Genomic DNA, 14,411 nt, shown 5'->3' with positions numbered 1-14,411 from the left:
GTAATTCAAGTACGGTCCCTTACCAAAGAAATCTTTATTAATTTCCAGGTCTCATGTGGGGAGACAAGCTCTACATTTGTGGTCCGCTAGGTTTCACGTCTGTAATAACCTGTGGACTTTATACAGTTTCTTGGCAGTTCGATCCCTGTTGCCAGTATCAGGTCGAAACTGATACCAGTAAACTGCCACATGTGGAGCTTCTCGCTGTTTTGGGGCCCTCGTCACCCACGTTTCTAGTTAGGAAAGACGACACAAGGAGGAGGATTCTCCACAACACGATCACCTTGACGGCTCTCGGCGTTACCGCCTGGCGAGTCTATCAAGCCTTCAAATGAAAAAGTATCACACACGCTATGGGGGTTTTTTTACATTGAGACGAAAGGCAGGACGTGATAGACTTCACGTGCGATCGTAGAAACAAATAGCGTAGCGTATGTTGTTGAATTAGGAAAAATACAATTGTATTTTAAACGGTAGGTAAACTTGAAACTAGCCATTGACCTCAGCGAAATGTCTCCTTGTACATTGATTACTTTTCGCCTTAGCGCGTAATGCTTTCTCTTGTCCCGCCTAAAAGCAGACACGTGCTTCTCATTTCTTGTGATATCTAAATGTAATTTATTTTTCAAGGATAATTGAAAAAGTTGCCAGTGAATAATTCAAACTAGCACCACGTATGATTGTAGATGAAGGAACGTCCTATCAAATTATTTTTTATTTTTCCTCTTGCACACTAAATGAGAATGCCTTCATTTTTAGAAAGAAGAATCGACTTTTCAAAAAAGTCATCAACGAGTACAAAGCTTATTTTTACCGAATTATTCAGATTGTTTTAAATTTTATGATCAGTTGGAATTTCTGAATGCGCGAGAAAGACGTGAAGTTAGTGTAAATTCCATTCCGATACTATTTCCATTCTATTGAGTAGTGTTACTTAAACATCGTTTAAAATTAAATGCACTACCAAGTGAAGTGATAGAATAACAAATTGTTAAATCGCCATTAATATATTCTTCATAAAATCAAAATGAACTGCATTTTAATGAAGTAAAAAAAAGTAGAAGAATATGCACAAAGTTTGAAGGAAAACATTGTATTCTTCCTAGTTCACAGAAAAAGTCAAAATCTTACTGTATAAGACAAAAACGAACGGCAAGTCCCTACGTTTTGGATACAGTTTTAAGATATTACTTTTTCTCAGCGCGTTGGGATTGGACGCAAACTCAAAAACAAATTTTAGGTTAACAAAATGACTTAAAGCCTTGAATATCATTTAACAAGAGTGAGTGCATACAGTCAGCGCCGACAAAGATTGTTAAATTTTGTATTGATTTTTAATTCTGGTACAAAATGGGAAACCTTTGTCGGCTCTAGGATGCTGTTGATCGACAATTTTAGCAACGGCTGTAACGAGTAAACGATTGTTAAAGATTGTAAATGTAGCTGCATACTTTCTTTTTTTTATACTGATTTGTTTCTGTAATGGACCAGAGTATTTTTCATTTATAATCTACTCGCATTGCCCTCCAAATCTTGAAAATGCAATGAATTAATTGGTGGCTTGAGAATTGTGTTGAAGATTTTTGTAGAAATTGAGTTTATGGTCATTCCAATGTAAACGTCTTTTATTGAGGTAGACGAATTTTCTGTTGCTGGAAACCTCTTTTAAAGATGTAGAAAAAATGTGATCTTGTGTAAATAATGTGCGCTAGCCACCAATTTGGAAAAAGTTAAGTAATCTCGCATTTCCTCTGCATTTACTAACGCCTTAATTTTATTTCACACCGATGATGAACATTATGTTACACGTTCTATTGTAAATAATGGGAAATTGGTGTAAGTTTAGGCAAGAAAACGTATCGGAAATATGAGTGCATTCTCGCTAGGTGTGAGTTCGTTTTCTGCGTTATATCTGTTCAATTCACGAGATATGCACTGTCTTTGCGAATGATATTACAGCCTTGAATCTAATCGCTTATGGTGATGCGTAAGCTGTAAATAGTGTAAACATGTTTCATTACTTGTACCCATTAAAATGTCAGATTACGGAAATAAAGTATAGTTTTAAATAGTCGACAAGCTTGAATAAATTTCAAACTCTTTTTTTTCTGATCATCTCAAATCCAGGGTGTCTACCGTACCTGGAAAACCTGAAATTACCAGAAAATTTTTATATATTTGAATATATAATTTTAATAACAATGATTCTTCATTTGTAAAATTAGCTTTATATTGCTCTATTTAATTATTTTTCTATTTTACAGAAAAATCTTTCATAGTTAAAAGTTACACTTATATTTTTTGGTTTAACTATCAGGCTACTACATTTTTCGTTCAGAATTCATTTTTCTTTTTAATACAAATTTAATTATACTTAATTAAAAGCTAAACTCGTTTGTTAACCATTGATTTTTTCGTTGGAGCTTCATAGTTTTAAATGGAAATTTATCTCTGGCTGAAAAGTGAGCTTTTTTTAAATCGAAAATTCGTTTTTTTGCTTGGCAGAATATTAATTTTCATACTGAAACTTTAACTAATATAGTTAAAACTTAACTATTTTCTTGAAAATTCGTTTTGTTGTTGAAAATTAATTTTGTTACCTAAAAATTAAAATAATTATTCCCATTGAATGTTTCATCATTTTAGTTAAAAATTTATCACTTTGGTTGACTATTCGTTTTTTAACTGAAAATTTTACTATTTAATTTTTGGTTGACAATTTATCTTTTTTTTTTTGGTAATTCTTGTGTATATTTTGTTTGAAAATTCATCTTTTTCGTTGAAATTCAACTATTTCAGTTGAAGATTTTGTTCAAAATTCAACTATTCCAGTTGAAAATTCACCATTTTTTTATTTAGTTAAAAATTCATCAGTTTGGTTGAAAATTACATTTTTATTTAAATTGAAAATATATCCATTTCATTTTTGGTTCAAAATGTATCTTATTGAGTGAAAATTCATCCTTTTCGTTGGAAATTCATGGTTTTGGTTAAAAAATCAACTATTTCAGTTCAAGGTACATAATTTTAGTTGAAAACTCGCCTTTTTGGTTAAAATTCAACTATTCCAGTTGCAAGTTTTGTTTAAAATCCAAATATTTTAGTTGAAAATTCACCATTTTAGTTAAAAATTCAGCAGTTTCATTGAAAATTAAATTTTTTTTCTTTGAAAATATATCCATACCATGTTTGGTTGACAATTTATCTTTTTGTAGTTGGAAATTCTTGTGCATATTTTGTTTGAAAATCGTTATCTTTGCTAGAACTTATTTTCCTTGGTTAAAAATGCATATTTTTGGTTAAAACCTCAACTATTTCAATTCAAGGTACATCATTTTAATTGAAAATTCATCAGTTTAGTTGAAAATTACTTCTTGTTTTTAAATTTAAATATATTCATTTCATTTTTGGTCAATAATTTATCTTATTGATTGAAAATTAATTTTTTTTGTTTAAAATTAAAGTATTTCAATAAAAGATTCATAATTTCAACCTAAATTCAACTATGTCCTTGAAAATGTATGAATTTTGTTGAAAAAGGGTATTTTTGTATAGAAAATTTATCTTCTTGCTTGAAAATTCAAGTATTCCAGTTAGCTATTCATCATTTTAGGTATTTGAAAATCGATCTTTTAGATTAAAAGTAAAACAACTTTGTTGAAAGTTAAACTCTTTTGTTAAAAATTTATGGTTTTGATTTTTTTAAATTTATCTATTGCAGTTGAAGATTTGCTATTTTAATTAAAAATTCATCACTATGAGTTTTTATTTTTTTGCAGAAAATTAATTGTTTTAACTGCAAATTTAACTATTCTATTCTTGTGAAAACTGATCTTTTTTAGTTCAAAATTCAATGTATTTGGTTGAAGAGTGATCTTGTTTAGTTAAAATTCAAACATTTTATACTTTAGAGACAAATTAAAGAAATTACTTGTTATGCTTTTAGTATTATTTAATTATTTAATTTAAAGATGATAAAAACACATTTAAGAATATCTTGTAATATAAGTTTTCAAAGCTTTCTAAATTAAACATTTATGAAATCCTTAAAAACGAAAAAATCTTTTTTATAATAAAATAGCAAAACTGTATACATATTCCGACCTCATTGTTTTAAATAATTCAAAATATTTAAACGACTCCGTAATGTGAAAAATTATACCGGGAAGCAACCTTAGAATTGTTTGTATTAGAGATAAAAAATTTTTTGTTTGAAATATTTTAAAATCTACAAATTGTTTTAATATCTTTAAAATCTTTAATAGTCTGTTTAGAAATTTTAGGAAATCGTTGGAAACGTTTTGTGATATTTTTCATCTCTTAGAATGTATTTTTCAACAAAAAATTAATTTGAAATGTTTTCATGAATCCTTTAAAAATCTTTAAATATTCACATTTTGTTTTAAATCTTTTAAAATCTTAAAATTTTAAATTATGTTTGAAATTCTGCATAAACTTCTCAGCGTTCTCAATATCTTTTGAAATTATTCGTAATTTTTCTAAAATTAATAAGAAAGCCTGTGCAATTAACAAAACTGCTTCAAAACCTTACGGATTGTTTTCTGACAATTCCGGAATTTTTTCAAAATGTTTTTGAATATTCTCTTAAACTTACTTGATCTTCAAATATTCACATTTATTTGAAAAATTTGTGAAATCTTCAAATTTTAAATTATTTTTTAATCTTTTAAAAATTAAGCCTTAAAAAAAATTATCCATAAATTTCAATGCTTTCTAAAAATATTTTTAAATGATTTGTATTTTTCCTAAAATTGAAAACAAATTCTAAGCTATTAAAAAAATTTCCCTAACATCTTTATGATTACTTTCTGACCTTTTTCTTCGAAATCTTCCAAAATGTAGATTTTGTTTTAGGGTTTTAAAAATCTTTACAATTTTTAAATTATTTTTTAATCCTTTCCAAACCTTGCAAAATTGAACATTTTTGCTCTGAAATATTTTCTAAACCTTTTAAACCTTTAAAAACTCTTATTCTTATGAAGTTTTTAATATTTTTTTTCAAAATCTCCAAATGTCCACATTTTGTTTTAATTTTTTTTAATCTTCGAATTTTAAATTATTTCTTAATCTTTTAAAAACTTCAAAATATTTCTTAAACTTACTCGAATTTTTTGTATAATTTCGTAATATTACAAAATTATAATTTTTTTTCTTAAGAATCTTTTATATTCTTTTCGAAATTTTAGGAAATCATTTCAAATATTTTGAAATATTGTTAAATTTGTTCTTAGAATTTATTTAAAAAAAGCATTTGAGATTATCCGATGAATCTCTTTGAATTTGTTTGAAAAACTTCTCAATTTTGTTAAAAAACCTTCAAATATCTTTTAACTTACTCGAATTTTTTCTGTGATTTCGAAATATTACAAAATTGCGAAATTTGTCTTTAAAATCTTTTATATTCTTTTTAAAATTCTAGGAAATTTTTAAAAATGTTTTTCATTTATGTTTTAGGATTTATTTCCCAAAATAAAAAATCATTAGAAATTTTCCTATAATTCTTTTAAAAAAAAATTCTTTTTTATTCTATAATATTTTTAAAATGTTTGAAAGGCTTTTAAATTTTGTTTCAGGATCTTCTAATATCCACATTTAGTTTAAAAAATGTGAAATATTCAAATTTTAAATTATTTTTGAATCTTCGAAACTTCTAAATATCTTTTAAGCTTATTCGATTTTTTTTATAATTTTCCAATCTTGCCAAATTTTTCAATTTGAAATTTTTTCATGAAGCTGAAGAAATTGTTTTCATTTTCTTTCAATCTTTTGAAATTTTAAATTATGTTTGAGTCTTTTCAAAACTTCTGAACCTTCTAAATATCTTTTAAAATTATTCGAATTATTCATAAGAGTTAAAGAAAATACATTGCGTAAACTTCTCAGCTTTCTGAATATCTTTAAAAATTATTCGTAGTTTTCATAAAATTAGAAAAATCTGTGTAATTAAAAAAATGTTCTTAAACCGTTTCAAAATACACGGGAAAATGTTTTTAGATTTTTCAAAATCTTTTCAAGTTTTTAATTTGAAAATCTTTTTAAAGCTTCTGAAAATATCCTAAATTTGCACCAGTTTTGTATAAAATGTAGTAATATTGCAAAAATTCTACATTTTTTCTTTAAAATCTTCTACTTTTTTTAAATTTTAAGAAACCATTGAAAATATTTTCAAAATTTTCTGAAAATAAAATTTTTTAAATAAAAAATAATGTAAAATATTCTCAGAAATGTTCGGACATTTTTGTAAATTTCCTTGAAAACTTTCAGAATTCTTGAAAAGCTTTTCTTTCGAAATGTTAACAAATCTACAATTTGATTTAAATGTTTTGAAACCTTCTGAAAGTTTTGGTCATTTTTTAATCTTTTCAAAACTTCTAAGTATCTTTTGAAATAAATAATTTTCCCCAACTAAAATTATATGCTAAAAAGTCTAGAAAATTGTCCAATTGTTAATTTTTCTCGCATCTGGCACAATAAAAAAATGTTTTAAAATCTTCCTTTCTTTCCTTCCTTTTTGACATTTTATGAAAGTTCAAAAACTAAAATTAATTCTTTAAAATAAAAGATAAATTATTTTCCATTCTTCCAGAAATCTTTTTGCATAAATAAAATTGTAGAGGAAAAAAAATATTTAAAAAATGTTTTTAAATAAATTGTAAACAAAAATTATTTAGAAAATGAAATTGTTTATAAAATAATATTTTTGAAAGAATTAAATTGTATAGATAATTTAATTTAATGAACCAATGAATAATTAGTTAATTAGATAAAATGCACAAGAATTAAATTTATTGCTAATAATGAAATACAAATAAATCATAATTAAATCCATTATTCTTATAAATGCATTATTTATTTCATCATCATTTTCAATATTGGAAATGTTCTTGCTTAAATCTAGATTCTCAAAAATAACGTACTAGCCGTTGCCTAAAGATTGATTTTACATTTATAAATTCATTTAAATGAAATTAATTCAGATAACATCTTAAATTCAATACGAAAAATTTAAATTTCCCAGATTTTCCACCAAAAATATGTTAGAAAAAATATAACTTTCTAACAATGTAGTTACATTTCCAACAAAATAATGACATTTTCAACCAAACAATAGAATTTTTAATCCAACGATAAGAATTCCGAAAAAAATCCCAGCTTTTTCCCGGTTCGTAAAAAATTATCACGGTCATTGAAATTCAAAAATTCAAATTCTTAAAACTGAAAATGGTTTAATTTGAAGTATCAAAAACTGAATTGTAAATTTAAGCGCTCAAAGGGAACTAATTTAAATATTAAACTATAAACATTTTTTTAATTTAAATGCTTAACAATTTACATATATAAAGTGCCGTTAAATGCAAAATTGTATATTTAAAACTGTCATAAATTGAACAGTTCAAATATTTCAGATTATAAAAAATATAAATCTACGCTATCATTTTTATTGCTTTAAATTAAAAATAATTCCCCCCTTTTCTCCTCTTTCATCTGAATGTCAAAAACACAAAAGTTGCTCACCGTCTATTCAATAAAAAATTTAAAAAGAAAAAAAGATTCAAAATAAAAATTTCTGCCCCTTCAACTCAATAAAAATGTTAAAAAAGAAAAAACTGCCTCTTCAAATTCAGATAAAAAAATACATGACCAATGTTTCATCTTTTCCAACACTATAAAAAAGAATAAAATAAAAAAACGGGCCTTTTCTAATTGAGAAAAAATTCAAAACTGAAATTGAATCGCTACCAACTCAATAAAAATGTTAAAATAAACAATTACTTAAGATACCCTTCTTTTAATTCATAAAATATTAAAAATCAAACTTTTCTCCTTTTCAACTCTATAAAAATATAAAAAATGTCCCTGTGCCAATTCAAAACAAATTAAAAACTCAAATTTCCTCGTGTGAAATTCAATATAAATGTTAAAAACTCAAATTTGCCTGCCCTAAATTCAATACAAATATACGAAAATTCTTCTCATTGAGAAAAAAATTAAATACCAAAATTTCTTCCCTTTATTTTAAAATTATAATTGTGAAATTATGTTGTAAATAAAGAATTACCCTCTTCCAATTCAGAAATGAACATTCAGAATAACTCCCTCCTACAAATAAATAATAATTCTTTTAAAAATGGTTTCTTCCAATTCGGAGAAAAATACATAACCAAAGTTTCGTCCTCTTCAAACCTATACAAATCTTGAAAATAAAAAATTTTCCACTATAAGTTTAGAAAAAATGAAAAATGTTATAAATAAAAAGTCTTCCGATTCAGAAAAAAATAGCAAAAATTGCACCCCTTCCAGCTCAAAAAAAAAGCCTCTTCAAATTAAAGAAAAATTGAAAATCAAAATTGACTCCCTTCCAACTGAATTAAAATGTAAAAAAAAATATTATATTATCCTTCGAACAATTCATAAAATATTGAAATCTAAATTTTCCTCCTTGCCAACTCGATAAAAATGTTAAAAATATAAAATATCCATATGCAAATTAAAAATTCCTTGATTTAAAATCAACAAAAATGTTTAAAATACTCAATTTTCCCGCCTTCAACTTAATAAAAATGTAAAGAACAATTTTTCTTTCAATTCAGAAAAAAATAAAATACGTGAAAAAATTTGTTCCTTTTTAAAATTTTGAAGATGCAAAAGCTTTTTTCTTCCAAACCATTCAGTTTTAAATTATTTAGTTTTGAATATTAGATTTATAATTGCTCATTTTAAATAAATAGGTTTAATAAATAGTTTTTTTTTTATTATGGAAGCTTCTATAATGTGTCCCCTAAGGGTTTACATTTTTCTTACACCTTCTCTCTATTCCTTTACACACCCTCCACACACTTACTTGGTGGTGGAAGGGGGACCTACAGTTTAAGGTGGGTTCCGAACCACCAAGAGCAACAGCCTTAAGTACTTAGAGAAAATCGGAGATGAACAACTCCCTTGCTAGGCTAGTGTTCACCGCATGGGCGATAGGCCACCGAGATTCTTCCAGAGTGCGAGGCGGGAATCGAACCCGCAAGCCGAAGGAGTGGGTCCAAAGCCTACGCTTTAGTCCCCACGACCATCGTCCCACTTTAATAAATAGTTAGATATTATTTAAAAACTGAAATAAGTTTATAAAATTTAAATCGGATGTTTTTATGTGTTCAACTGCTTCAAACTCAATAAAAATGTTAAAATTAACAATTATTTAAAATATCCTTCTTTTAAACAAATAAAAACTCAAATTTCCTCGTTAGAAATTCAATAGAAATGTTCAAAACTCAAATTTGCCCGCCCTCAATTCAATACAAATGTAAAAAATTCTTATTAAGAAGAATATTAAATATCAAAATTTTCTCCCTTTATTTAAAAATTATAATTGTGAAATTTAGACTTTTTACACGCTTTCAACTCAATTAAAAAGACATTAAAAATATAAAAATAAATTACATTATCCCTCTTACAATTCAGAAAAAGTTGAATAAACGATATTTCCTCCCTTCCAACATAATAAAAATGTTGTAAATAAAAAATTACCCTCTTCCAATTCAGAAAAAGACGTTCAGAATAACTCCCTCCTATAAATAAATAATAATTCTTTTAAAAAATGGCCTCTTCCAATTCGGAAAAAAATACATAATCTAAAACTACAAAAATTAATTTTTAACAAAGTAGTTCAGTTTTTAGAAAAAATATGACCCAACGATATGAATTCCGAACTAAAAATATGATAGTAGCCTTGCAAATAAAAAAAAATGAACTTTTAACGAAAAATATAGTTGGATTTTCTTAGTGGTTTAAATTAAAAAAATTGAATAAAAAGAATATGCAATCGAAGATATTGGTCGTGAATGATTTTTTTTATTTCTCATACATATATCTGTAATATCGTCAAATAAATATTACCCTAGTCCACCTAATATAAAATGTACAAACAACAATATCTTCTATTTGTCGACTATTCCAAACCTTTAACAAAAAATCTTTTAATTGTTTTAGCACTAGATACTAGTACCGTATAAATTATATACAAATTTCAAAACATTCGAATAGCTATTCTTTTTTAGATGCACTGTCTCTCGATTTTTTAGCTCTTACTTCCATAATCCAGAAATAAAAAGAAGGAAATAGGGTTCGAATTAAAATTGCGATCTTTGGAGAACAGGTGGAAATTGTTACATCCTTGCTTCCATTCAACATCGATTTCAATACTTCTTCAGCTACATTTTCTGCCGGATAGCCTTGCTGTGTTGCTTCGTCCATTACTAAGAAAGATAACGATTTATCTTTTCTGGTTTCATTTAAGATTAAAAAGTAATTTATTTTATCATGAATAATTTTATTGAAAAATTAGCATAAAAAAGATTCACAATTAAAGGACAGATTTTCAAACGGCCTCACTTTTCGGCTCATTAGAGACAAAAATAACGAAATGAAAAAAGAGGGTGAATAAGGGAGAAAGTCAACCAAAAACCAACATCTCACTTTTTCCATCCTTTTTATACTACTAGGTAACCACCATGTTTCGAGCCCAATTTAGACCTCCTCGTCAGGGAATATTTAATAAGAAAAACTAAAGGCATGAAAAATTGATATACCTAAAAAGAAAATATTTAAATGGATATTGATAAAGAGTTGATTACGTCTAATATAATCTATTTTTTTAATGGTGAGTCTTTTGCATGCTCATTTTGCGTAAAATTATTCACAATAAAATAGATTACTTTTTCATCTTAATTACAATTTTTTAAATAAAGACACTAAACTCATGATTCGTTCCAATCTGTAGGGGTTGCTTGTGAATATTTTAAGAGTTCTTTTAATTGAGTCTAAATAATTCCACCTCAATTTCTTAAAAGAAGTCTTTTTATTTAAATTTTTTTTAGAAGAATGAATTTTAACTTTAGCAATGTTAGATATGCATTCATTTTTTGAATTATTTCTTTTCCTTTTTTGAAACTGTAATAATCTAAATGGAATTGGTTCAGAATCAACCACCAAAAAAATACGATTTATAATTTTGTATACTTTAAAATATTTGTGCAGAATTGTTACAGGTCAGGGAATTCTGGAAAATCAGGGAATACCACGGAAAAACTGAATTAATCAGGGAATTTTTGATAAACTTAAGTTGAATTTCAGAGGTTATAATAACAAGTAAGTATTATAAACATACCTAATATTGTGGTGAAAAATTGTATTATTTTGTTTAAAAAGCTTTATTATTTTATTGAAATATTAATAATTTCTTAAAAATTAAATTGTTTGGTTGAAAATGAACTTTCTTTTTAAAAATTTAAATTTTTTGCTTACAAATCATTTTTTTTCTTTACAAATTTATCTGTTATCGTAGAAATTTCATCTTTTTTGGCCGAAAATGCAACCGTTTGGTTGAAAGTTAATTTGTTTTGGTTGAATATCCGTTTTTTTTTTTAATTAAACATTAATATTTTTAACTCATAATTTAATTATTTTATGTTTTATTGAAAATCAACATTTTTTTTCTGGTTAAAAATTGACGCATTTTGTTAAAATTTAAACTACTTTGTTCACAATTATTAAAAATTTGTTTTTATTGGAAATTAATCTGTTTTGGTTGAAAAATCGTTTTTTTGTTAAATGAACATTAATGTTTTTAACTCATAATTTAATTATTTTATGTTTTATTGCAAATCAACATTTTTTGTTGTTAAAAATTAAACTTTTTAGATTAAAATTCACGTATTTTATTAAAAATTAAACTACTTCGTTCAAAATTTAAAAAAATTTTTTTTCTTTTGAATGAAAATAAAATTTTTTATTGGTTGAAATATCACTTATTATATTTTTCATTGAAAATTCTTATTTTTTGGTTAAAGATTTAACCACTTACTTGAAAGATTACTTTTTTTAAAATTCATTTGTTCTTGGTTAACGATCCGTTGTTTTAGTTCAGAATCCTTTTTTATTGAGAATTTAAATTTTGTTGAAAATCTCTTTAAATTCAACTTTTTGGTTAAAAATTTACACATTTTGTTAAAAATTAACCTACATCGATCACAATTTTTTTATGGTTAAAAATTAAAACCTTTATTGGTTGAAATATCAATTAATACATTATTCTTTGAATTCAATTACTTGGTTAAAAACTCACATATTTTGTTAAAAAATAATCTTGTATGGTAGAAAAATAATCTTTGTGCTTGTAATTTTATCTTTTTGGTTGCAAATTGAACTATTTAATTCACAACTTTAAAAAATCTGTTTTGTTTTTATTAAAAATTAATTTTTCTAACTGAAAATTTAAAAATTCCATTTTTATTGAAAATTCATTTTTTCAGTTGAAAATTTTAATTTTGTTGAGGTTAAAATTAATTTTAATCCCAATTTGATCTATTTAATTAAAGCTTTATGTATTTTGTTTCAAATTCATCTCTCTTGGTTATAAAATTTACTTTTTGGTTAAAAAATCAACTTTTTAGTTTAAAATTCACGTATTTTGTTATAAATTAAACTACTCGGTTCACTATTTTTAAAAATTTGTTTTGTTTTTATTGAAAATTGATTTTTTTAACTGAAAATGTAATTTCCTTCTTTTGTGGAAAATTTATATTTTATTCTTCAATTTCCACTATTTTTGGTTGACAATAAAAATCTTTATTGTTTGAAATATCAATTATTACATTTTTCATTGAGATTTCTTGTTTTTTGGTTCAAAATTCAACTACTTACATGAAGTGTTACTGTTTTTTTTAATTTATTTGTTTTTGGCTAATGATCCATTAGTTTAGTTCAGAATCCTTTTTTTATTGAGAATTTAACTGTTTTGTTGAAGTTTTCTTCAAATTAAACTATTTGGTTAAAAATTCACATATTTTGTTAAAACTCAATCATTTTTTATAGAAAATTAATCTTTGTGCTTGTAATTTCATCTTTCTGGTTGAAAATTGAACTATTTGGTTACGATTTTTTCTAATTGTTTTTTTTTTCATTAAAAATTAATTTTTCTAAACCGAAATCGAGGAGAATTCTTCTTTTTTTGGTTGAAATTTCAACCACTTACGTCAACTACTTTTTTTTTAAATGGATTTGTTCTTGGTTAATGATCCATCGTTTTAGTTCAGAATCCTTTTTTTTATTGGGAATTTAAATTTGGTCCAAATTTCTTTAAATTCAACTTTATGCTTAAAAATTCACGCATTTTGTTTAAAAAGAATCTTTTTGCTTAAAATTTTATCTTTTGGTTGAAAATTAAAATACTTCGACCACAATTTAAAAAAAAATGTTCTTATAATAAATTAATTTTTTTAACTGAAAATGTAACTATTTCATTCTTTTGGTTGAAAATTTATACTTTATGGTTTAATTCCACTATTTTTGGTTGAAAATTCAACCACTTATTTGAACTATTCATTTAAAAAAATTAATTTTCTCTTGATTGATGATCAATCGTTTTAGTTCCAACCTCTTTTTTGATCAAGAATATAACTATTTTGTTGAAATTTTCTTTAAATTCAACTATCTGGTTAAAAATTCAAGCATGTCGTTCAAAATTCGACTTATTTGGTAGAAAATTAAACATCTTGGTAGAAAATTAATTTTGCAGATTTATAATTTTAATTGAAAAATTGATATTTTTTGTACACGTTTTAACTAATATGTTGAAAAATCATTTTTTTCGGTTAAAATCTTATCTTTTGGTTGGAAAATAATAGTATTTTGTTAAAAACTGTTTTTTTTTTTATTGAAACTAAAAATTTGTCAACTCAATTTTGATTGAAAACTAATTAATTTGTTAGAAATCCATTTTTTTAAATTGAAAAATTAACTACTTTAACTGTAAATTTGACTTTTCCATTTTTGTTGAAAATACATCTGTTGTTGTTAAAAATTAATCTTTTTTATTACATAATTAATCTTCTTGGTTGAAATTTCATCTTTTGGCTGAAAATTTAAATATTTGGTTGAAAACTGATTTTTTTATTGAACCTGAAAATTTAACAATTTCATTTTTATTGAAAATTAATTTTTCTCAGTTGAAAATGATTTGTTTTGTTGAAAATCCGTTTTTTCAAATTGAAACTTAATTTTTTTAATTGTAAATTTGACTATTCCATTTTTTGTTGAAAATACATCTGTTTTTTGATAAAAAATAATATTTTTTTGGTACAAAACTAATCTTCTTGGTTGAACTGTTATCTTTTGGGTGAAAATATAAATATTTTCTTGAAAATTGTTTTTTATTGTATTTGAAAATTTGATAATTCCATTATTTTTAAATAATTTATTTGGTTGGAAACCCGTTTTTTTATTGAACATTAACTGTAAATTTGGACTTCCGTTTCCGGTATGAAAGCGTAAAGTAGTGGGAATTGTGGATGCTGAGTTTTTCTGATATTGTGGTGAAATTTGAGGTGAGTGGATTGTGG

The 14,411-nt window shown here is 24.8% G+C and overlaps 2 protein-coding genes across 2 annotated transcripts in view; one reads left to right on the top strand and one right to left on the bottom strand.

Annotated features, from left to right (window-relative positions):
* The window catches only part of LOC117178256 (transmembrane protein 11, mitochondrial), a 15,048-nt gene extending 12,974 nt beyond the window's left edge, over positions 1-2,074 (top strand). Inside the window, exon 3 of the mRNA XM_033369605.1 lies at positions 49-2,074. Coding sequence (XP_033225496.1) covers positions 49-335 — 287 coding nt within the window. The 3' untranslated portion in view covers positions 336-2,074. The remainder of the gene's footprint in view (positions 1-48) is intronic.
* A 7,768-nt stretch (positions 2,075-9,842) lies between these two features.
* LOC117178255 (dehydrogenase/reductase SDR family protein 7-like) overlaps positions 9,843-14,411 on the bottom strand; it is a 9,900-nt gene continuing 5,331 nt past the window's right edge. Inside the window, exon 6 of the mRNA XM_033369604.1 lies at positions 9,843-10,268. Within this exon, the coding sequence (XP_033225495.1) occupies positions 10,057-10,268 (212 nt within the window). The 3' untranslated portion in view covers positions 9,843-10,056. The remainder of the gene's footprint in view (positions 10,269-14,411) is intronic.

This window comes from Belonocnema kinseyi, chromosome 8 (genome assembly GCF_010883055.1).
Source record: "Belonocnema kinseyi isolate 2016_QV_RU_SX_M_011 chromosome 8, B_treatae_v1, whole genome shotgun sequence".
NCBI classification, from domain to species: Eukaryota; Metazoa; Arthropoda; class Insecta; order Hymenoptera; family Cynipidae; genus Belonocnema; species Belonocnema kinseyi.
The sequence above is the reverse complement of the archived record's forward strand: the minus strand, read 5'-3'. Positions and strand labels throughout refer to the sequence as shown.